The 22,086-nt window shown below is 44.9% G+C and overlaps 7 protein-coding genes across 7 annotated transcripts; 3 read left to right on the top strand and 4 right to left on the bottom strand.

Moving 5' to 3' along the window:
- Nucleotides 1-4,593: 4,593 nt before the first annotated feature.
- BJ212DRAFT_1481617 (uncharacterized protein) lies at nucleotides 4,594-5,786 on the top strand (the record flags this gene model as incomplete). Its single annotated transcript, XM_041340289.1, has 5 exons — nucleotides 4,594-4,770; nucleotides 4,823-5,176; nucleotides 5,237-5,315; nucleotides 5,371-5,568; nucleotides 5,629-5,786. 5 exons carry the CDS (start codon nucleotides 4,594-4,596, stop codon nucleotides 5,784-5,786), a joined length of 966 nt encoding a protein of 321 aa, XP_041192228.1.
- Nucleotides 5,787-9,622: 3,836 nt separating this feature from the next.
- BJ212DRAFT_1217588 (uncharacterized protein) lies at nucleotides 9,623-10,008 on the bottom strand (the record flags this gene model as incomplete). Its single annotated transcript, XM_041329328.1, has 2 exons — nucleotides 9,623-9,685; nucleotides 9,757-10,008. Coding segments are annotated over 2 exons (315 nt in total), but the record flags the coding sequence as incomplete, so codon positions are not given.
- Nucleotides 10,009-11,837: 1,829 nt separating this feature from the next.
- Nucleotides 11,838-13,568, top strand: BJ212DRAFT_254497 (uncharacterized protein). The gene is made up of 3 exons (XM_041342755.1): nucleotides 11,838-12,076; nucleotides 12,145-12,449; nucleotides 12,504-13,568. The coding sequence occupies exons 2-3, from the start codon at nucleotides 12,198-12,200 to the stop codon at nucleotides 13,446-13,448; spliced, it is 1,197 nt and encodes a 398-aa protein (XP_041192226.1). The 5' UTR covers nucleotides 11,838-12,076; nucleotides 12,145-12,197; the 3' UTR covers nucleotides 13,449-13,568.
- Nucleotides 13,569-14,073: 505 nt separating this feature from the next.
- Nucleotides 14,074-15,078, bottom strand: BJ212DRAFT_1481615 (uncharacterized protein; the record flags this gene model as incomplete). The annotated part of the gene is made up of 3 exons (XM_041340288.1): nucleotides 14,074-14,179; nucleotides 14,234-14,739; nucleotides 14,851-15,078. 3 exons carry the CDS (start codon nucleotides 15,076-15,078, stop codon nucleotides 14,074-14,076), a joined length of 840 nt encoding a protein of 279 aa, XP_041192225.1.
- A 536-nt stretch (nucleotides 15,079-15,614) lies between these two features.
- Nucleotides 15,615-17,088, bottom strand: BJ212DRAFT_1273633 (26S proteasome regulatory complex, ATPase RPT6; the record flags this gene model as incomplete). The annotated part of the gene is made up of 6 exons (XM_041331105.1): nucleotides 15,615-15,736; nucleotides 15,787-15,880; nucleotides 15,937-16,046; nucleotides 16,098-16,709; nucleotides 16,766-16,885; nucleotides 16,941-17,088. 6 exons carry the CDS (start codon nucleotides 17,086-17,088, stop codon nucleotides 15,615-15,617), a joined length of 1,206 nt encoding a protein of 401 aa, XP_041192224.1.
- A 1,251-nt stretch (nucleotides 17,089-18,339) lies between these two features.
- BJ212DRAFT_254399 (uncharacterized protein) lies at nucleotides 18,340-19,321 on the bottom strand. The gene is made up of 5 exons (XM_041342754.1): nucleotides 19,013-19,321; nucleotides 18,851-18,960; nucleotides 18,760-18,799; nucleotides 18,575-18,702; nucleotides 18,340-18,525 (listed from the first exon to the last, which is right to left on the bottom strand). Exons 1-5 carry the CDS (start codon nucleotides 19,139-19,141, stop codon nucleotides 18,360-18,362), a joined length of 573 nt encoding a protein of 190 aa, XP_041192223.1. The 5' UTR covers nucleotides 19,142-19,321; the 3' UTR covers nucleotides 18,340-18,359.
- A 777-nt stretch (nucleotides 19,322-20,098) lies between these two features.
- BJ212DRAFT_1481612 (Mg2+ transporter protein cora-like protein) lies at nucleotides 20,099-21,880 on the top strand (the record flags this gene model as incomplete). Its single annotated transcript, XM_041340287.1, has 13 exons — nucleotides 20,099-20,186; nucleotides 20,236-20,271; nucleotides 20,330-20,394; nucleotides 20,458-20,535; nucleotides 20,588-20,698; nucleotides 20,749-20,792; nucleotides 20,844-21,021; nucleotides 21,072-21,105; nucleotides 21,160-21,302; nucleotides 21,362-21,442; nucleotides 21,491-21,553; nucleotides 21,611-21,708; nucleotides 21,766-21,880. 13 exons carry the CDS (start codon nucleotides 20,099-20,101, stop codon nucleotides 21,878-21,880), a joined length of 1,134 nt encoding a protein of 377 aa, XP_041192222.1.
- Between the last annotated feature and the right edge of the window lie 206 nt (nucleotides 21,881-22,086).

Here is a 22,086-nt window from a genome sequence, read left to right as displayed (position 1 = left end):
TCATAATGTTTCAAATTCTTGTGATGAAAATTTTGAACTTCATTTTTTTGAAATTCTGGCCAGCTAGCATTAAACTACACATAAAATTACATAGATATACACTACTTTCACTTGAACTGTGTTAGTTTTCGTCTTGTAGTAGTCATTGTACGTCAGGGTTACCCAAGGCATCGAAAACCTTCTTCGCACACTGTACAAACCTGGAAGAACTCAACACTGAAGAAAGAATCTGTCCCTGAATCCTGGAAAATCACACCACCTACCACATCCATCTAAGAAGTCCCTGATGAAGAAGCTTATACAGCACCTCCCTCCATCCACAAAACCTATGATACCATGGAAGATGTGTGGGATAACTATGAACCCTCCATCAAAAATGTAATCACTTATCCTTTAAGTGATAATGACACCTTGATTGAATACTCCATTGATGGGACCAAAATGTGGGTCATTGAGAACATTTCTCTTGACACCCCACTGATGAGAGATGGAACCTCCAAAGTGGAACAAAAACCAACATTGCCTAAGATTAGTAACCTTGCTCAGAAGTTCTCTGTTGCAGGAACAGATGGAGAAGCTGCAAAGAAGAAGAAATCATTCAAAGAACTCATCTCATCCTATCTCCACGATTTCACTGATATCTTTGCAAAAGATGGCCTGAACAAACTCCCTCCCAAATGACTTGGTATAGACCACTGTATTGAAATGAAACCCAGTTTTATCCCCAAAACATTGAAAATCTACCCTTTATCTGAGAAAGAATGATCCACTGTAGAGAATGAGATTCCCCCAGGCATAGATCACCCATATTTCAACTCATGACAATTGGTATAGCACACAACTCACTCCCAATGACTGTCCCACAAAACGCGCCAGAGACACGATGCTTTCCCGCACTACATGACGCATTCCTGTGCATGTGCTTGGTCACCTTATGTCACACAGCATCCAGGAGCCTCCATCCATCGTCCAACCAGTTCCCTGGTGTGTCCCTTTTCATTTATTCACATTATCTGACCATTTCTGATATTGTACAATATTTTATTCCATTATGGACCCTTACATTACCTCACTTACATACATAGAGTGCTCCCTATTCGCTTCCAAGCCCTGGGAGTGTGCCTAGGCACAGCTTACCTGTTGCCTAAAAAGTTTTCATACACCAACCACCATCATGTCACTCAGTGTCTAGTAGTTAGAATCTATCATGAGTTAGCATCCATTAGTTGTCACCCTAGTCCTCAGTAGCAGTCTATTATCATCATGAGTCCACTCAGCAGCCTCAGTCCATGACATCACTGACTTCTACCAGTTTCTATATATTCACACACTCCTTGCACCTTATTCCCACACTTCACGCTCCTATGTGCTCCACCAGAGTTGACCTAGTGTCACTTCATGGATATTTGCTTTCTTTGCTTCCCTTAAGGGTCAAACACATCACTCAGCACACTTCAACCAACACTCAGAGAGTCAGTGACTTTCCTCTCACCCCAGAGGTAGAGCCATCTTTCTTTCTTTTGCTCTGCAGGCCAGCAGAGTTGTGGAACCTTCACCATGGTCAAGGCTTTGATTGATGAAAACATACAGAAAGGCTTTATTTCTGAATCAAAGTTGCTGCAAGCCAGTGGCTCCTTCTTTGTTGGAAAGAAGAGCAGAGAACTACACCCTTGTCAAGATTACTGGTATATCAATGATTAGATGATTAAGAATTCTTACCCACTACCCCTTCTGCTCACACTCATCACCCAACTTCATGATGCCACATACTTTATGAAAATAGATGTCCAATCCAGATATAACAACATCCATATTCACCCTAAAGATTGATGGAAGGCAGTGTTTACCATGAAATTTGGACTTTTTGAACCCAACATTATGTTCTTTGGCCTTTGCAATTCCCCAGTCACATTTCAGGCCTGCATGAACCATATGTTCCAACAGGAGATTAATGAAGGATGGCTAGTGATTTATATGGACAATATCTTGATTTTCTTGAAGACACTTGATGAACATCAAGAAAGAACATGAAAGATCTTAATGAAGATACAACAGGAGAAACTATTCTTGAAACCAGAAAAATGCACCTTTGATGCTGAAGAAGTTGAATATCTTTGCATGATTATCAAACCTGGATGCATAACCATGAATCCTGCAAAGTTAGACAGTATTAAAAATTGGCCAACTCCCACTTTGGTCAAAGAAACCTAATCATTCCTTGGGTTCTGCAATTTCTACCAAAATATCATCTCCCATTATTCTGACCTTGTCTGCCTTCTGATTGATCTGATGAAGAAAGATCCCATATTCACCTGGTCTCCCAACTGTAATGCAGCCTTCTTATCATTGAAGGACTGCTTCTTGAAACAACCTGTCCTTCAAAACCCTGATCCCACTCAACAATTTACAGTTGCTACTGATGCATCTCTTGTTGCTACAGGAACAGTCTTGCTCCAGACTGATGAAAACAGATTATACCATCCATGTGGATACCTTTCCCAATCTTTGAACCCCACAGAAAGAAACTATCAGATCTTCAATTGCAAACTCCTTGCTGTTATCAGAGCTCTCACTGAATGGCACCACTATCTTGAAGAAAATCCTTATCTGGTTATTGTATTCACTGATCACAACAACCTCCTATACTTCCTCACTGCTCAGCACCTCACTTACTACCAAGCATGTTGGCAACTTGTATTATCCATGTTCAATATTTAATTACACCATGTACCCAGTGTCTTCTTACTTGAGGGTCTTATATAAGCTGAGGTGAAATACAATGACTATCACAATTGTACTTCAATAAGACTAAGGTACCAGCTCCTCAAGTTCACAGTCAATGGATTTTCCACTTCTCAGTTGATAATGTGTTGTTCATGGGTGGCCAAAGGGTAATAAATTACTTCTCTGCTTGTCCAAACTTCCATAACCCTCCCCCTGACATCATAGAAGGAGAAAATGAATATAAAATAGAAGCTATCCTTGCACATAAGGGTATAGATAAACAAAAACACTATCTCATATCCTGGAGCAGATACTCTGCAGCTAGCAATAAATAGTTCCCTGAATCTAATCTCTGAAATGCTCCCAAAATACTCTCTGCCTATAAGAAGTTGCATTGGCTCTAGATAAGAAAAAACAGCTATGTCTTCCATTGAAACCACACTTGCTGAGATCACTGCCACCCTTGACTCTATTAACCATGAAATGAATGTTGAACAGATGAATGCTATAGCCAATGACAACCCCATAGAATCTCCCTCCTTGTCTTCCACCTCCACCTTGACTACCAGCTCAGATTACTCTAGAACCCTCAATGAAGTAGAATCCCACTCACTCTTTGAATCAGCTATCCTGTCTCCTCAATACACTGTTGAGATTGATCACATCCTTACTGAACATGAGCTTATTGCTGGAGGACTCCTCCTTAACATTATTTGTGGCACTGACATCATTGATCATGTTGCAAGACTCATTCATGATGAGCACCAGAAGCTTATCCTTAATCACACCTTGGCATGCATTTGTAACACTGCAATGTGTCTTATGCCTGATGGCACTAAAGAAGTTATACATGAAGCTATTCACATTGTCATTAAATAACTTGCCACCTATCCTATTGCTAGACCACCATCACCTCATATCACAATCCCAATTCCTCCTCTGGTTGAGACTACTCCTGATTGCCCTCTTGCCACTATTGTCATACCAACTCCTAATGAACCTGTTTCTACTCTCTGAAGAGCCACCATCAGATGTCAATCCACTCGTGTTAGATGAGAACCATCCATATCCCCCACCTCCAAGAAATAAGCCTTAAGATCAAGGACACCATCTCCACCCCCTACTATTACCATCATTAAAGCCAAACCATTTGAGAATTTCATCTGTCATAACTGCCATATCACTGGACACCATCACAAGAACTGTCCTAAATACCATTGCTATGTATGTCACACCCACACACCAGGACACTTTTCAGTTCACTGTAAATTGTTGAAAGGAGTGGCGATCATCTCACTAACTTACAAGGATGATGGGTTTTATGATGCTATGGAACAATAGGAAGATGATAGAGATGCTGCTGATCAGCAGGTTACTGAGGAGCAGGATGATCTTTTGAACTCTAACTATGATGCTGACCCTTGCTACTGAGATAACCAGCATTTGTGATAGTTGGTGACTTTCACAATAAAAACAGAGTAATGTTACAATCAATGTACACCCCTGTTCTTTTGTTTCCTTTTTTGACTTTACATTGTATTACATCACAATTGCTACTTGCTGTTATTAGATGATCTCATTGTCTTACTTACCACTTTTGGGTTCATTCCATTGCATTCATCCTTATTGGGCATTTGCTCATATCCTTACTTACTTGTGCCTGCCCTAAACTTTCCTAGCTATTTACTATAAATAGGTGAGGTCACAGAAGTATGTAGTGGTTATGACTTCCAACAGAAAGTTGTATGTCAGTCTTTTCTTATGCATGGGGTTCAACAAAATGGCTATTTTGTGCCAGGTTCTTTGTTTGTTGGAAATTTACCAGCATTTAATAAATGTCTCAAGGCACATGCATTAACCCTCTTGTCAATGAGGATCCCCTTTGACAGTGACCCCCCTGTTGTTGACAGTACTTTGCAAACAGAGGAAGTATTCAATTGGGATGATGAGCCTTGTGTTAACCTCAATTTCATTCCAGACTATGTGCCTCCTATCTCTGCCCCATCCACTGGTGTTATTATCTTTGATCTCTTTGGTACCATCCTTGTAAGTTTCACACTCATCCATCATAATACTTGAGTTGCTCACCCACAACCAGGACTGTGATGGTGCTGTGAATGAAGCTATGTGTTTGTTATCACCAACTCATCCTAACAGATGCCAACTGTCTGCAGTGTATCTTGAATGCAAACTTATGAGACACAGAGACAACCCTGATGCACCCTACACTGATTTTGTGCAGCATGTATTGAAGGATGTCTGCATATTTCTAGGAGTGCTACTAAGTGAAGTTTTACTCCATGAAGTGATCCAGACTATCCTGCAACCTGGTTCATATGCAGAAGCAGAAGCAGCTATGAGGACACTCCTGGATCAGGGTTATACAGTGTTTAGCCTTCCAATCCCAGATGCTTGGTCATTTTTACTTCCTCAACTTCCATCTGGTCTCACTGTGACAATAAACCTACATACCTTTCAGATATTTTTTCTCAAAACCCCTCTATGTTTTCAGACCTCTTGGAATGCTGTTGCTTGGCATGCAGCACCATCAAAGGACCCAGATTCTTATAGTGATGTCCAGCCATTATTAAGTGATGGAACCAGCAAGTGTGGCAGGTTTCCCAACTGCTTTGCTTCAACATTCAGGATGTCTAGAATCAGAAGTGAAGCTCAGCACAAGCAACCCAACCCTAGCCATCAACAGACTACAAGCTTTACAAATGCAACTACAAACATTGTCTGCTCTTCATTCCTCACCAGTGCAGTGCACTCCAAGTCATGTCAAAGAATTCCACATTTGCAGTATGTATCAGGTAACAAACTCACTTGGAATGGGAAGCTTTGGTAAGTTCACATACATCCTGTTTGCTGTATCAAACTGGCTGATATGCTTTATCATGTCAGGAAATGTGTCAAGCACTTTTCATGTCCTCACCAGCTTGGAGGTTGCAGTCAAAATGGAGATCCTAGCCAATGCACTGACTGTGCCTGTTGTACTGCCTTATGAAGCTCTGGTGTACAGCCTGCTGTGTGGATACCTAGGGATACCATCATGCAAATGAAATGGTATAAAAGGAGGAGCACATTTCTTGGTTCTCAACCAAGTGAGTGCAAATCTTGAACAGCTCTGAAGAGTATGCAGGGGTAAACTCTCTTTGAGGTCAGTAGTTATGCTTGCTGTCAAAATGGTAGGCATGCTGATCACTTGTGCTATGAGTCAGTACTGATTTGTGTGCATTTTACCAGCTGGATAGAATTGAATTTGTGCATTCACAAGGACTTGTCCTATAGGACATAAAGCCTGAAAACTTCACAATGGGCATTGGGGAGAAATCTAATATAGTCTATCTGTTCAACTTTGGTTTGGCAAAACTTTACATCAACCCATCCACAGGAATACATATACCATTCATGAAGGCTACATTGGACTTGGAGCTCCATAATATGCAAGCTATAACATGCATTTTGGACAAGGTTCATAGAGACCAATTTATTTTCTGCCTAGGGCTAACAAGCAAGGAGCAGAACAGGGATGGCAAGATGATCTTGAAGCAGTGGGCAATGTTTTGTTATATCTCTTGCATGGATGCCTGCCTTGGCAAGGCATCTATGCATTCAGCATCAAGGCTAAACTCCTTTGAATAGGGGAGCAGAAAGCTGGTTCACCATTCTATGACCTGCTTGCATACTCACCTGTGGAGTTCACTACCTATTTTGATCACTGTCATGGTTTGAAATTCAATGAAAAGCCCAACTACACATTGATGAGACAGCTGTTCAGTCAGATTATGGTCAGGGAAGGGTGAACAGAAAATACTGGGTTCAACTGGGAGGATGCAAGTCCCCACAAAGGTATGCTGTTGTTTAAGGAGTATAAGTTAGATATCCAGTTCACAGAAGACAATGTGTCCACACTACAGTACATGGTCCCTTATATGTATTATGTGCAACATGGTTGAATAAATACTACACTCATCTCTCCCCTCCTTGAGATTCATGTAGATTGTCTAAAAATGATGCACTGCACAACTTATAATAAAGCCAAATGTGTTACAATATGCCCTGCCCTGCCTCACTTTTTCTCTTTCTTGTCATCTATTGTCTCTGTCTGACTCATATTATGTTTACTGTATTACATCATGTGCTGCTATTACTGCCATTAGACACCATCTATGTGTCCTACCTATATGTACATTTCCTTTCTTGTATCTCTGACCTCATCACTTCATCCGTATTAGGCCTATGCTTGTATCCTTGCTTACTTGCACCTGCCCTAAACCCTTCCTAGCTATTTCCTATAAATACGCAACTCTACACTATGTGTTACAGTGCCCCACTCTTTTTCCCATCATCACTGTGGACACCTTATGGCTGTACTTCTGACACTTCCTTTTCACTGTGCTGTTTCATCATGGTCTCTCTTATCTCTGACTCATACTCCATTTTCCCATGAACCTTCCTTTCCTAGTATCCATTACCCTTAGCCCAGCCTGGTCTGTGCACAACTCTCTTACATATATAAACCCTAGTTACTGCTTGTATTTTCTCTAACTTGAATCTACTCGGTTCTCTTTCATACTCGAACTCTGGCTCCTTGGGAAGGAGGCTAGCCATCTGTCCCATTTGAACTCTAGATCCTGCAGGAGTCTAGATGATTGCTCCTGAGGGAGGCATTACTTGATAAGGCTTTGTCCTTGATCAACTTGACCCTTGATTCCTTTATTGGAACGATGCTCTATCTGAGTTCATAACAATCATCATTTACATCACAATCTGTGACCAGCATCAGCAAACCAGGGGGTACCTGTACAGACCTGTACAGACTTGTACAAGTCTGTACAAGCTTCACAGGGACACAAGGAAGTCCCCTCTTTACAGTCCTGTACAAGAGTGTCACAAGGTAGTACAGTCTGTACAGGCTTGTACAATCTGTACATTTCAGAGCAGCCATATTTGTTCAATTATGATACTCAAAACACCCAAAATGCGAAAATGTAAAAATTGAAGTCAAATTCAAAGTAACTACTACATAGACATATACACTACTAACTAAAGATTAAACTTACTAAACTGGACAAAAATGCGAAAATCTAAGGTCAAAAGAAGAATCAAAGGAGAAAGGAGAGGGAGGAGAGACTCACTAAGAAGATTCACCAAATAGTCAAACATGCGAAAATTGTTGGGGAGAAGGAGAAGATAAGAGAGCTAGAAGGAGAGGATCAGAGAGGGAAGGAGAAGAAGAGATAGAGGAAGACTTACCAAAGAGGCACAAGTGCGAAAATTAAAGGGAGGAGGAGGAGGAGGAGGAGGAGGAGGAGGGAAGAGAGCTAGAAGGAGTGGTCAGAGAGGGAAGGAGAAGAAGAGAGAGACTCACCAAAGAGGCACAAGTGCGAAAATTAAAGGGAGGAGGAAGGAAGAGAGCTAGAAGGAGGGGTCAGAGAGAGAAGGAGAAGAAGAGAGAGAGAGAGAGAGAGACTTACCAAAGAGGCAAAAATGCGAAACTTAGAGGAGGAAGAGGAAGGGAGATAAGCTATAAAGAGGGAACTCACCAGACAGAGGAGGAAGGACAATGTCAGAGAGTTGAACACAAAGAAAGAGAAAAAGACTCACCAGAGTTCAAAACACCAGTACCAGTACCAGCACCACCCACCTCCAACATCAACATCAACATCAAAGAAGAAGAGAAGAGAGGCAAACACTTGAAAATTATTAGAGAAAGACAGTGAGTGAGAAAGACTTTGGTTGACCGCATTTTTGCTTATATAAGCAGTGCCAAACAAAGCCGCATGATGTGGCTGGCAGAGACTTAGTGAATTTTCGCATTCTTGCTTATGTAAATAAGTTGTGCCTTAACTTTCTTGAACCCACCACTTTCTAGTATTTTGCTTATAACTTATTGGGATCTTAACTGAAAAATGTCATGAGACCATGGATAGGCTCCACTTAATAAGGGCTACAACTATCATTTTGGTCAAAAATTTAAGTCTCTGTACAGTATGTACAAGCTTACTCAAACAAGAGGAATATGTGAAACCTTGTGATGCTTGTGAAACCCTGTGAGTGCTTGTAAGGCCTGTGAGGCTTGTGGCGAAAATCCTAGTTTGCTGATGCATGTTCCCATCCTCTGCTGTAGGCAGCGGAAGTCATTGGGACCAGTTGACCCTGGCTTTCTGGCTTGGCAGACACACTCTGACCTTCTGGAAGACATGGACCTCAACCAGACTCCTACCCATTGGCGGGTGTGTAAGAGAGCCCCTGACATCCAACAGCCACAGACCAAATACAACCAAATGCTATTTCTCCGACGATTTACCAAAACTTTTGGGGCTACTTACACACCCAGCCGACTGGCAAAACTTGCAGGTGGCGTGATGTTTGCCTCTGTTGATTTCACCTGTTATCACTCAATTCAGACTGACTTGTGCAAGTGACACGCTCAGTGTGACAATACTGAGTTTATGTAGGGTTATTTAATTTATGTCAATGCTTGTGAGAATTCATTGTCAATGTTCAACATGCTCAAACGGCATGTTAATTGACAAGTACTCGTCTACATACTCATGCTGTGGAATATAATACTACATACTAACATCTAAATCCTTGACTGATGGACACTCAAATATCCAAAAAGCTCAACAATGTACTACAGTGCCTGGAGGACAACAGGGTGACCATTTCAGACTTCATCAAACATCTTCTCCAAAACATAGATGAGATTCATGAGTCAGCAAAGAATAATTTAGTGCAACAAGGCTCGGAGATTTGCACTCACCTTTATCAGTATCCTGACACTCGCACATCAATATCTTTGTGGGCAAAAGTCACCACCCCATTGACTAATGCAATGTGCCTTGTCAAAGGTGATGCTGAAGAGTTTGTTGATGAATTGGGGTGTCTTCCACAAGGTATCAAAGCAACGGTCTGACAGAATTCTCTTGGGGCTAACAATTATGACCTGAAACTTTCAGGTGGCAATTTCCTGTTTGATGTACAAGGTAAGTCATAAGATTCGAGCTTTAAATTATATCTCACCTCAAATATTGTGTCTGTGGCTGTTGCAGTGGACAGATCCACAACAGGTATATTGACTTCTTGTAGCTCAATGACGTTTTTGTCTCCAAGGATCGTCAGCGGAGTGATCAAGATGGTGATGCCACCATCATTGAATAACAAAGGAATCCAGAATGTGAGTGTCTTGCCAGAGCCTGTAGGTGACAAAGTGACAACATCTCTCTTCTTCAGTTGTGCTTGGGCAGACTGCACTTGCCAATTACAAGGTATGAAGCTGATGTGCAAACACAACAATGGCTAGACACTTGTTAATGTGCCTAACCAAAAATATTGTTGTAGGTTGATGCTCTGCCTAGCTGCTACACTTGCAAGCAAGAACATTCAACCCTAAAGGGAATTGCTACTGAGAACAGCCGATGATACTAAAGACCTGAAAGTGTGCAGAGTGCAGGAACAAGTGTGTGGGTATGTAGAGCGTGGGAATGCGGAAGTGCAGTCAATGAGCAGTCAATGAGTGGTCAATGCAGGAGTGCAAGATGCTAAGGTAAGGGGTAGGGAAGTCTTAAGGAATGGCATGGGTAACAAGTGAGGGCAAGGGTATTGATTGCACAGGTAAGGAAAGTCAAGACAAGGTGTCCAGGTATAAGGTAACCAATAGGGGCTAAAAGCGCACACTAATGGTGACTGCTCCTAAGTAAAACCTAAGGGAAGGAAATACTGTAGAAGGGGAGTAAATACAAAGTAGTCACTCTAGGCACTTTATACTAGCTAAACCCTCTCGGAGATGGAAGGGACAAGACAGACAGGCAGTAGGAATATGTAAAGACATGTAATAAGACTGCAACACTTGTTACAACACATGAGGCAAGACAAAATATGTACCAATGAGGTAGGATGGACAATGGACTGATGCGGGACATTTGTAAGGTAGTCCGAAGGCGTGGGAAATCAACCGCAGGTATGCACACAGCACGGGAGTGAATGCGCAGGTCCACAGAGCGTGGGAATACGCATCCAGAGCGGGTTGAGTGCAGGAAAAGTGGTCAATGGTTTTGTAGCTTTCCATCACCTATATCAAAGATGGCCATTGCAAGCCTAGTGGGAATATGATCGTCACACTGAACCATTCATGGACCACAGTGCATATGGTAGCTATAGATGGTATATCGTAGTTTAGGGGGGGCAAAGCCATCACTGATGTGTATTGTGGCAAATGAAAATGGCATTGACAAAAATTAAATAACCCTACATAAACTCGGTATCATCACACTGAGCGTGTCACTCGCACAAGTCAGTCCGAATTGAGTGATAACAGGCGAAATCAACAGAGGCAAACATCGTGCCACCTGCAAGTTTTGCCAGTCAGCTGGGTGTGTAAGTAGCCCCAAAAGTTTCGGTAAATCGTCGGAGAAATAGCATTTGGTTGTATTTGGTCTGTGGCTGTCGGATGTCGGGGGCTCTCTTACACACCCGCCGATGGGTAGGAGTCTAGATCTCAGCTTGTATTTTCAAAGTGCTGACCTTACTTCTGAGGTGGCAGTGCTGATTCATCTAGGCTGATCACCAACTCGTGCCCCATCTCCCCTCCAAGTCCAAGTGTAAGTGAAATTGTGGCGTTTTGCGCATCATAAACCTCTGCAGGACAATCTTCAAGTATTCTTTCCTCTATAAGGCCAAAGATAACAATGTGATCCCCCATAGCAGGATTATATTGATTGTTGTTATTCTGACTATATATAGTTATACATGCTCTTATCAAAGCTTCATCAGTTCACTGATGCCCCTCGCCAACGCGCTGCAGTTCCCGCAAAGTCGAATCTTCTCCTGGCCCCTTTCGAGATGTCCTTCCCATCCGCATCCTAGCCCGAGGCAACTTGAAACTCTGTGTCCATCATTTGTTTCACATTCCGAATATATTCCTGTCCAGCAGTCTTGGAGTTCTGCCATATTTCGCCCGGCCCTGCCACGTGGCAGAATGGCAGAGCTCTGCCTACAACACTCTGTAGAATCACAGAAGTAGCAGCCATTTGCAGAACGCTAGCCCAGTAGAGCTCTAAGTACATACCCGTAGTATGGGACATTGGAATTCAAATATCGCTGTTGTATGTAGTTTTTGCGTTTTGGCCTAGCGTTTTGCAAATAGCTGTAATTCGATGGACACAACACATATGGTGAGTTCAAAGGACCCGGCTGGCGCTGGCGCCATTACGATTTCGTAATTTCAAACTAAGTTCGAATGTTTGCTATTCTCTCTTTACACCGTCGTGACACGTTTAAACTGATATGATCTATGATGCATTAGTACATGTACTCCCGCATATGATAATCTGGTTCAATTGAGGCAGGTTTTTTTTTGGTTCCATCGCTGATATATAACCTTACTTATGAATGTTTAAACGTTGGCTCCAGACACGTTCCTAGCCTTAGCCATCCGCCTCATACGCCATTGATCAAAGGCTACAATGTTACCCTTCCCAGATGGCCTGTGCCTCCCCATAGCTAGGGTACCACTCACAACTGAGACCTTCGCTTCTGGTGTCCTTCCACCAGTCGTATGTTACTTCACCACAGCTTGTCTTGTCTTGCTGCCCCGAACGCAGCCAGTCCGCATTGCCTTATGGCCCATCACGGCGATCCTCACATTTCGCGCTGCGACGTCGCTAGATATGTCCATGGGGCAACCGAAACTCAACTTTTTGAATATCGACCTGCAAGTGAGTTCCCGTCATGCCCGCATTAACTGCCACAGCATTGAACTTGTCTTTCAGTTATCAATGTTTTGTATTGCTGCACGCACCCTTGAATGGACGGTGCAGACAAAACCTTTTATTCGCGTGGCTCGGCGATCGTCAAAGCGAAATTCCGTGCTCGACGCACTTGATTTGGCATGCAACCTTCGAGGTTGTGGCTGGGACTGGTCGCAGGGACTGTATGTTCCGTTTGAGACACATTCTACATCCTCACCATTGGTCTTTGCTATGTCCGCCCTCGTCTCCGATCTAAAGCACTCATTTCTTTGCGGCGCCATTCACTCTGCCGTACAGTCTTTTTCACCAGATACATTTGGCTCTGTCGATGGTGGTACCATCTTCGACGAGTCACTTCCCCCGCATCTCCGCTATCTACAGTCGAGCACCATAGCAACGTTATGCGCATTCGGCATCTATTCAGCACTCCAAGCCGGCTACGAACTCACCGTAGTTCTTGGCGTACTGTTATTCAGGCAACATCCAGACCAATGGCCCCCCTCATTCGACTCTCCTTGGCGCTCCACCTCTCTCAGAGAATTCTGGAGCCGACGTTGGCACCAGTGGTTCCGTCGGTTATTCATTTTCCTCGGTGGACACCCACTTTCTATGCTCTTTGGACGCGTCGGGGGCGTCATAGGCGCGTTCCTCGTCTCTGGGTTTTTTCATCACCTCGCACTATTTGCCATTGACCCGTCCTCGGAGATGTGGCGCATGCTGCTGCCATTTGTAATGATGGGTGCTGGCGTGATTATCGAGCGTGCTGTCGCGGGGAATAAGACAGGTGGCTGGATGGGATGGATCTGGACAATGTGCTGGCTGGTGTTGTGGGGGAACATGATAGTGGACGGGTGGGCAAGAGCTGGGATGCTTGGGGGTTCGAGCATTTTGGATAGTGCGACGCCTGTAAGACAACCGATTGAGCGGCTGGTGAGGACGTTTGATGAGTATCTGCATGCATGTTAGCAGAAAGTCACAGTGGTAAAAATTTGCAGGTATTGATCGAATAGCTGAGTATACAAGCGCAGCTAGTCCAATGTAGAATTATGAATGTCGGTGAATTACGCCCATCAAAATACGTACTCAGTCTCATGCGAATTGTCTAAAAATCACTTGTGTGCTCCAACACCCCTCCCCAGTGTCAAAGGCAGTAGATTTAAGCCCAATTCGTCCACTTTTCGAACAGCCTTATCAAGTTAGAGTCATCTCCGTCAAATTGGACAACAATTGGAACACTGACATGCTACGCGGCTCACCGAGAAATGCAACGCGGGCATCTGCCTGAGGAGCTGTTTGCAGGGTGGTGAATCTTTGGATATCCCACGTATGATTCCATCTGTTACGCTGTTGAGACAAAGTTTGTAGCAGATGACTGGCGCTGCGTCTTCGGGCGTTGTCCCGTTGTGTTGCGGTAGTGTACAATGGAAGACCATCGCCAGTTCGGGTTCCAGCAGAGGTTGTCAGATACATCATGAAATGTATCGATGTCTCCGTCGTAGCCAGTCGTATGAGTAGTGACGGCAGTGGTGTCGAGTGGTGGTATGCAAACACTTAGCCTCTTGAAAGCTGATAAAGAATCGATGTGGTTTTTTCAGCTGCATTTCATCTCTGTTGCATTTTGCGCGAGCAGTGCAGAGACAGCCGCGAGGAGTTCAGGAAGGTTGACATTCTTCTCCGAGTCGTACATGAGTGCGTGCCTTTATGCAGGGGCTCTTATGTGTCGAAGCAGGTCAGAGCAGTCACGTACGAACCCCCTTAGCTTGATACTCGACAAACGAGGCAGGTTGATGATGGACATCGGGAAAAAATATAGATGAATAAGCTCCGGTGCAAGAATTTGCAGGGACGACATTCTCTGGTGAATATTAACGAATGCACGAAGCGTAGGCCAGATCGCGATACTTCTGATGTCTACTAGGTGCGTGATATCTTCAAGCACGGTCAAACTGGCACCACCGTTGAACACGATATTATCATCCAGGATGAGTTTCCGTAGCGCAGGGGTTTTGAACTCAACTAAAGTATGATATGTGATAGGATAGGCGGGCTTGCATGATGTAGGGATGACTGTAATGGAAACCAGAAGAGGAGCGGGACCAAATGCACAGCGAAGGAGATCCTGTAATTTTCTGAGTGTACGGGTGTGAACTAGATGCTTCACTGTCAAACGGATAGCACGAAGTGGCGTCATTGCCAGATGGATAGCATAACGTGAAAACTTGGTGTAACCACGTATGTCGAGTGTCAAGGGAGCCCCCTTGGATCTGGTCAACATTTCCCTTGTCTATTCATAGCCGAGCAGCAAGGGGGCAATATAGGTCCACAAGGCAGGGCAACCGAGTGCAATGACACGCCACTGGTAGCATACTTGGCTGTGAATAGTGTCACGTGGATCATGTAAGTCTGGTGGGGGTTTCAGGATACAGAAGATGTGCGTAACAACTTCTACTGGGAAGGAGGTGGGATTGAACTCGTTCAGCTTGGAATGGGTCACGGCAAGCTCCGTTTGGCGGTGGGGAGCACAAGTGCTAGGGCTAACATTCTCGAACGATTGATGGGAGAGCAATGTAGAGAGCTGTGACAAACATCCCGGCATTGTTGTACTGCTTGTTAGAATGTGGTCTTATTTTCGCTGCTAAGCATAATTATTTCGCTCACACCTGTGGAAGAGAGCAGACTTACACATATACTGGCCAGCAACACTATCAACAAATCTGGGTGGACCGACACTCGAGATTGGGTGCAAGGTAAGACTTGGGTGTATGGAGGTTGAGGTATATGCCCCTATTCAAAACCGGTCACACACACTGTCACATGCACGTGGTGAACTCGGCGTCTCGTCCCTATGACCGGTTGAATGTGCTCCAATTATCAGCGCTTCGTCTTCATAACATACAATTCATGATCGAGCCGCTGACCGATGAGGCCATGAATTGATCTTGTCGTGGCAAGAACTAACGATCCATTAGCAAATATAGCTATACCGAGACGACACGATGGCTGGATGACCGGCTGATGGCACGCATCGTCGATCGCTAATCGACTCCAACGGCGTGCCGTTCCCGAGTCTCAAAAGTCCGACAAGTAGCACAGGTGGAAAAAAGAATCATGCAAATACCAAGCGCAATACATTCATGAGAACAACTTGTTGACCGACGTATTACCCTCCTGGTTCTTTTTGAGCACCTTCGCAATAGCGAACTCAAAGTCTTCCTGCGTAACATGCTGCCGCCGCTCCCGCAGCGCATACATACCTGTTCCCCTTATCAATAAACGCGAATACAAAAATCATCAACGGACATACCTGCTTCAGTACATATTCCGCGCACTTCGGCACCTGAGCACTGACCCATTTTCTCGGCAAGTGCTTTGAGGTCGATACCGCGTTGCAGAGACATCTAAGAACAACCATGTTCTAAGCACGCCCGCGAGATGCAGGATGCAGACAACTCACCTTGCGAGAGTGGATTTTGAGAATGCTGACGCGAGCTTCTGGGCCAGGGGGAGGGAATTCGATCTTTCGGTCAATACGTCCCGGACGAAGAAGTGCAGAATCCAATATATCTACGGCAACGCCCTCAGAAAGCCCTTAATATATTATAAGGGTCCACAGACCTATACGGTTCGTAGCCATGATAACCTTGATGTTCTTTGTGGCCTCGAAACCATCCAGCTGATTGAGAAGTTCCAGCATCGTGCGTTGTACTTCCGAATCGCCACCTCCCGAACCACTGTCTCCTCGCGAACTGCCGATAGAATCGATCTCGTCCATAAATATGATACTAGGTGCATGTTCCCTGGCCATGACGAATAGCTCCCGGACCATTCTGCTTCCTTCACCTATGTATTTCTGAACAAGCTCAGAGCCCGAAACACGGATGAATTTGCAGTCGGTGTGGTGTGCAACAGCACGAGCGAGAAGGGTCTTTCCCGTCCCAGGAGGGCCATAGAGAAGAACACCCTTGGGCTGTGCAATACCAAGAGACTCGAAGAGCTCTGGGTGTTTGACGGGCAACTCGATAACTTCTTTGATTTCCTTGATTTGCTTATCCAGACCTCCCACCATTTCGTACGTGCTATCAGGGACTTTCTCCACCATCATGAGGGAGACAAGTGGGTCGACTTTGTTCGGCAGTATCTTGTGGATGGTATAAGAGTCAGAACGGAGAGCCACACGCAATGAAGCGGAAAGCTGAGACAGCTCGATTGACGGGTCGAAGTCAACAACTGCACAGTGTGTGAGCGAATACAGAATAAAGCGTCGTTCAAGACCCAGCACATACTGTATTTGCCTTCAGGTTGCACCTTGACGAGGACTTTCTTCTTTCCCATAACCTTCACAATCTCTCCAACGTAACTTCCAGGTTCGTGTAAGAGCTGAAGCTCCTCACGTAGCAGGCGCACTGTTATTCCGTCCTATAAACGACGCCTCCATTGGAATCAGTGCAATCCACGCACCTCGAGCATTCAGTGCATTCCGTTGAGCCTCCAATCGACGCAGGTTCTGTGTTTTTTGATTAATCAAAAGTTCAGCAGCCTCAATCTTGGCTTGGTAATACGATTGGATGCCTCCAGGGGTCTTAGCTTTCTGACCGGCGGTAGGCATTGTGAAGGAGAGCGACTACCAGCGAACGTATTACGCGTCTTGCGCGATGCAGTCACGTCACGGTGATATAGTCACGCTCTGAGTTTCTCACGTTTTTCTTCCATTCATTCCTTTCGCGATCGACAAACTTATTAATAGTAAGAAAATCTATATTCCATGGATGTTTGTCCCGGCAATATCAATCAGGAATAATGATGGGAGGCAAGTAGGCCCTGCAGTGTTTCCTATATGTCATTACCGCTCAAAAGCCATGAATAGTTTTAGACTGGAGTCCTTGCTTCGCACCCCTTCTTGACAGACGTCAACAATGCTCCAGCTTTCAATCATTATCCCCTTTAACTTTTCTGATAGAACCATATAATCGAACATGAAGATCGGGTCTGGTCGGATTCATCCAGGTTCATCTCTCTTCCGCTCACAAAAACTGGCACTGATTACATTGATTCCACCACACAAGCCAGCCGATTGGTATCGGCTGATTGCGTGAGAGACAGACGATCCTCACAAAGTTCCAGACTGGACGTTCTTCGGCTTGGATAGACTTGAACGGTGAAACCCGATTACCTACAGTTACCTCCTCCATGGTGATCCATGGTGTCGAAGGCCCTCATATCTCCGCGATATGCTACATCACTATTGATTTCGTGGCAGATGGTATGTTGGTCTATCGGCCCAGCTCAATACGCACTATCCCGGAGATTGTCTATGACAACGTGAGAAGCCAACAGCCTTGGCTGGCGGGGTAATAAATTGCTTCGCTGTGATCCCCAACCTCAGCAACCACCGACAGATAGAAATTCAAATGTTGGAGCGTGCGCAGAACCACTGGACAAACCTTGGAAGCGCAGAGCCTATACAGTTCTATCTCCTGAATATCTACACCGCTCCCCGAGGAATTCATAGGTGTTCCCTACCCTGAATTAACGCCATTTCATGACTAGTTTAGCCATTACACGCTGCTGTCACCAGCGGAAACTTCCCCTTACTTGCCGAGAGCCACCGTGCCACAATCATAGGTGTATGTCGTATGTACGACTCGTGGTATGATATCATGTACGAAGCAGTCTTACGAGAGTCGGAGGCTCTGAGAAATTGTGTAGCCGTGATATGGTTGCCCAGAACAGAACGGACTCAGCGGCATAACCGCGTGGAATTGCACAACTGCAATTCCAAAGATACATTACAACATGCTACGCTTCTGAGTGGAAAGCCCCTACCCTTTTGGTATTAATCAGACAGGCACCCACCCTGACTCATACCTTTCAGCGCTTTTACAAACCATATTTTCTTTTCAGTGCAGCCCAAGATAAGGCCGCAGTGCGATGGACAGTTACGAAGTGGTTCATATCTTGCTCAGGAACGCGATTGATATCCAATCGATTCCAGTAGCGGCATAATGCGTAAATGATGTCTTGAGCATCACGGTCTGAACCGCGTCTATGGAGAATAAGTTGATCTACCAGACTATTGGATAGTAGTTACTTACATTGTCCAAGTCTTTAGCTTTGCCCGAACAAACTCGGACAAGGTCAAAAAGGGGATGCCTTGTAATTGCATGATAGTGGAACTATCCAGTCGTCGGGGTCCGTACTCGCCGGCAGGCAGGATCTCAATCTTCAATGTCACTGTCATTAACGGCATCGTCAAAAACACGTTCAAGGAGATGCTCACCTCGATGGCTGGGATGACCTGACGATACGTAGCATGCAAGCTAGACAGAGTCGGTTACAAGAAAGACCATACTAGTAGGAGAGTCCTCTACCGATTGCTCCATGGTGAGTGTGTGGTCGTGAAGTGCTCACTCCCCACAATAGCTTGTCTGACTCGACGGAAGGGGTGTGTGGAACCGCCTTCAACAATACAGAATATTTCCTGGAAGTATGTCAATATGAGGGCGTATGGGCACTAAAGACAGTTCACGCACGTCGCAACGTGGGTTATCAGAGAGCACGGCAGTGAGAAGGCTTCCATAGAAGGCATGGGCAATGGAGTGTTGACGTAGAAGTTGAGAAAGCGCGTTTGCAGCTTCCAACAGTCTGCGAGAATCAGACATAATGGTGTAGGATGTGGAGGGGTGGGTGGAATGAGGTATCAGAAGGAGATCATGGTATAAAATAAAGAGCGGAAAACAGAGGCGAGGCAAGGTAAACCGATTGGGAATGTAATAGATCCGTGACCGAAGAGAGGTCCTGAAAAAGAACTTCGACAGATGGCGGCCTGATCTTCATCTGATTTGTGCTGCCTCATCTCAAGGTCAGTATTACTGATTGTGGGTCTGTCCGATCTGCTCAGAATGGCGAGAGCACATGCCGAGAATGAGTTTGGATGAAAACTCGAAGGCCACTGGTTAGGTCTAAAATCACCTGAAGTAGACTCAGAAAACGTAAAAGCCTAGAGACGTCCAGCGGACGTGATGGATCGGCTAATTTTTTTAAAAAGGGCTGATAAACTCGGAATGAATATGTCTGCACATGCCAGATTAATGCGACGCTGCTGGCGCTACCATGGTGAAATATCCGCGGAACATGTACCGACCTGGGGGGAAGAATGCGGGGTCAAATATTGGGGTCAGTTGGGGGGACCAGGCGCCCCGGACCTAACTACTGAGCACAGCTTATTGTCACACCAAGTGTGACAGAATAAGGTTGTAGAATTTCAAATTATTAAAAGTAAATATCTATTTGGTTATCGTACGAATTAATTATAACGGTTTTGTCCGAATCCATTTGGACGCCTTTGACACATTTGCACTTGTCTCCTCCGATTGCGTCTGTGAATGCATACAGCTCTCAGGCGCGTGCATACCAGCAATGTGATGCGATTGAGCCGAACATCTTCTGCTCCACAACTCATTCCTCAATGCAGACGATATCAAAGTCACGCGCTCTCGACTTCTTCTCCATCTCAGCAACGGTCAATTCCTCACAATGCCTTACATGTACCCGTCAGAAAATTTCATCTAGCCTCATGGAAGAATTTCTTTCGGCCGAAAGATCATGAGTCGTCTGGAATGTCTGACACTCAGGAGGAAATAGCTAAAGCTGCTATCCTCGAGAAAGTCATGAAAGGCAGGCAACTTACAGACCTCATGCTACGCTGTACGTTCTCTCCATTCAATTGTCTCTTTTTCGTTTCTCTTTCTTGCAGCTTACGGAGGCACAGGCACTATTCTGGATCATGCGGGTACCTTGTCATTTTCTCAGCCCATCCTATCGTTGCATGACCACACCTGTCACTTTAGGCAATATCAAGAGCATATCTGGCCAATTTAAACGGTCTGACTTGTGCAACGAGCATCGCTTAAACGTAAGAAAGATTATGTCTGCATTCCAGTATTAGGGCTGGACCCTTACTGAAACTCTAATGAAGCCTCGTGACTTACGGAAGATTGATTCACGAATACCCAACCTTGTTCCTACAATTCTTATTCGCAAAGGAGCTGTTCTAGTGCGTTGCTGTATGTAAATATTTGTGGTCTGGTTATAACATTGACGTCTAGATTAACATACTTCACATACGGGCGCTAGTCAAGGCCGATACTGTGGTTTTATTTGACTCTTATGGGTCCAACGATTCCCGTCTTCACTCTGTGTTCCTGTACCACCTCGAGGTCATTTTTTTCCATCAAATATTTTACGTGTGTTGACTGACCCCATTCAGCATAACCTCAAGGCCCGGGGTAGCGGCGCACCTTACGAATTCAGGTAGGTTTTCCCGCAACTTGATCATTTCCGCGCTGCATCGGGATTTCATAGAGCAATCGAGTCCATCCTTCTCTCCGTTCTCAGCGCGCTAGAAGCTGAGATGGTGTTCATCCGCAACCTCGTAGGTGGTCTCTTGGCGGAGCTCGAGGACGATATCAATCATGACAAATTCAAACGCTTGCTACACTACTCAAGACGTCTGGTAGCGTTCAAAAATCGCGCCAAGCTCGTACGACTTTTTTGTCATTCCCATGGGATCTTTTTTCATTCCCATTCCAGGTCCAAGAGGCTCTAGAAGAAGTACTCGAACAAGGTTAGTATTGCAAGTATTGTAATAGTTCGAAGGTTCGAATTTGCTATGTTCAAGATGATGATCTGGACGCCATGTATCTTACTGACAAGAAAAATGGCGTTCTGCGCGACATGCATGAACACGAGGAACTTGAAGTACTTCTTGAGTTTTTCTCCAAACAAGTAGAAGAAATTGCCAATGAAGCTGAAAACATCGAGGTGGATTTATTTTTTTTGGCGCATATCGTTTTGCCGGAAAACCTTACTGTCCTCAACAGGCCAACGTTCAATCTACTCAGGAGATTGTCGAACTCATCTTAGACTCTAACCGCAACGCACTACTCGCATTGGACCTTAAAGTGAGCATTTTTGTCCCACTCGAGTGAGGTAAAGCTGAGATATGTCAGGTATCTATCGGAACTATGGGAATTGGCACGGGAGCTCTGATAGCAGGTTTATTCGGCATGAACGTCAGTCACTCGTCACAAGATCTTTGATGCCCGTGTTTACGCTCTTCTCTGATCCAGTTGAAAAGCCACATGGAGGAGATGCCCTATGCCTTCATGGCGATGTCCACCCTCTCATCAGCTGTTGCACTTTTCGTAGCATGGGCTGGCCTAAGAAGGTATCGTATCCGATCGCTGTTACGGACCGTAATGTTTGACCTTCGTTATCATCACAGACTCGCTCAGATACGAAAAGTCGGACTCTCTAATCCCAAACGAGGACAAGATTTGGAAGTGCGTCCACGAATACCACTACCCTTGCGCCGGCGAAGCTCGAATGGATGGTCATGATGATCAACGAAACCCATGGAATGTTATCGCTGCTTCGCGCCCAACTTGACCACAGACGCATCAACCTTAGCCGTTTGTGATACCCACATTTGAAGGATCAGACCGTATATCAATCGATCTACATCACGTCGCCCATCTCCGTAACTGCATGTTCGCGCCACGGACAACATCATATGTTCATGTCTTGTGATTAGATTATAGAATGA

The sequence above is a fragment of the Suillus subaureus genome, assembly GCF_016647635.1.
Source record: "Suillus subaureus strain MN1 chromosome Unknown BJ212scaffold_19, whole genome shotgun sequence".
Lineage (NCBI taxonomy): Eukaryota > Fungi > Basidiomycota > Agaricomycetes > Boletales > Suillaceae > Suillus > Suillus subaureus.
The sequence above is the reverse complement of the archived record's forward strand: the minus strand, read 5'-3'. Positions and strand labels throughout refer to the sequence as shown.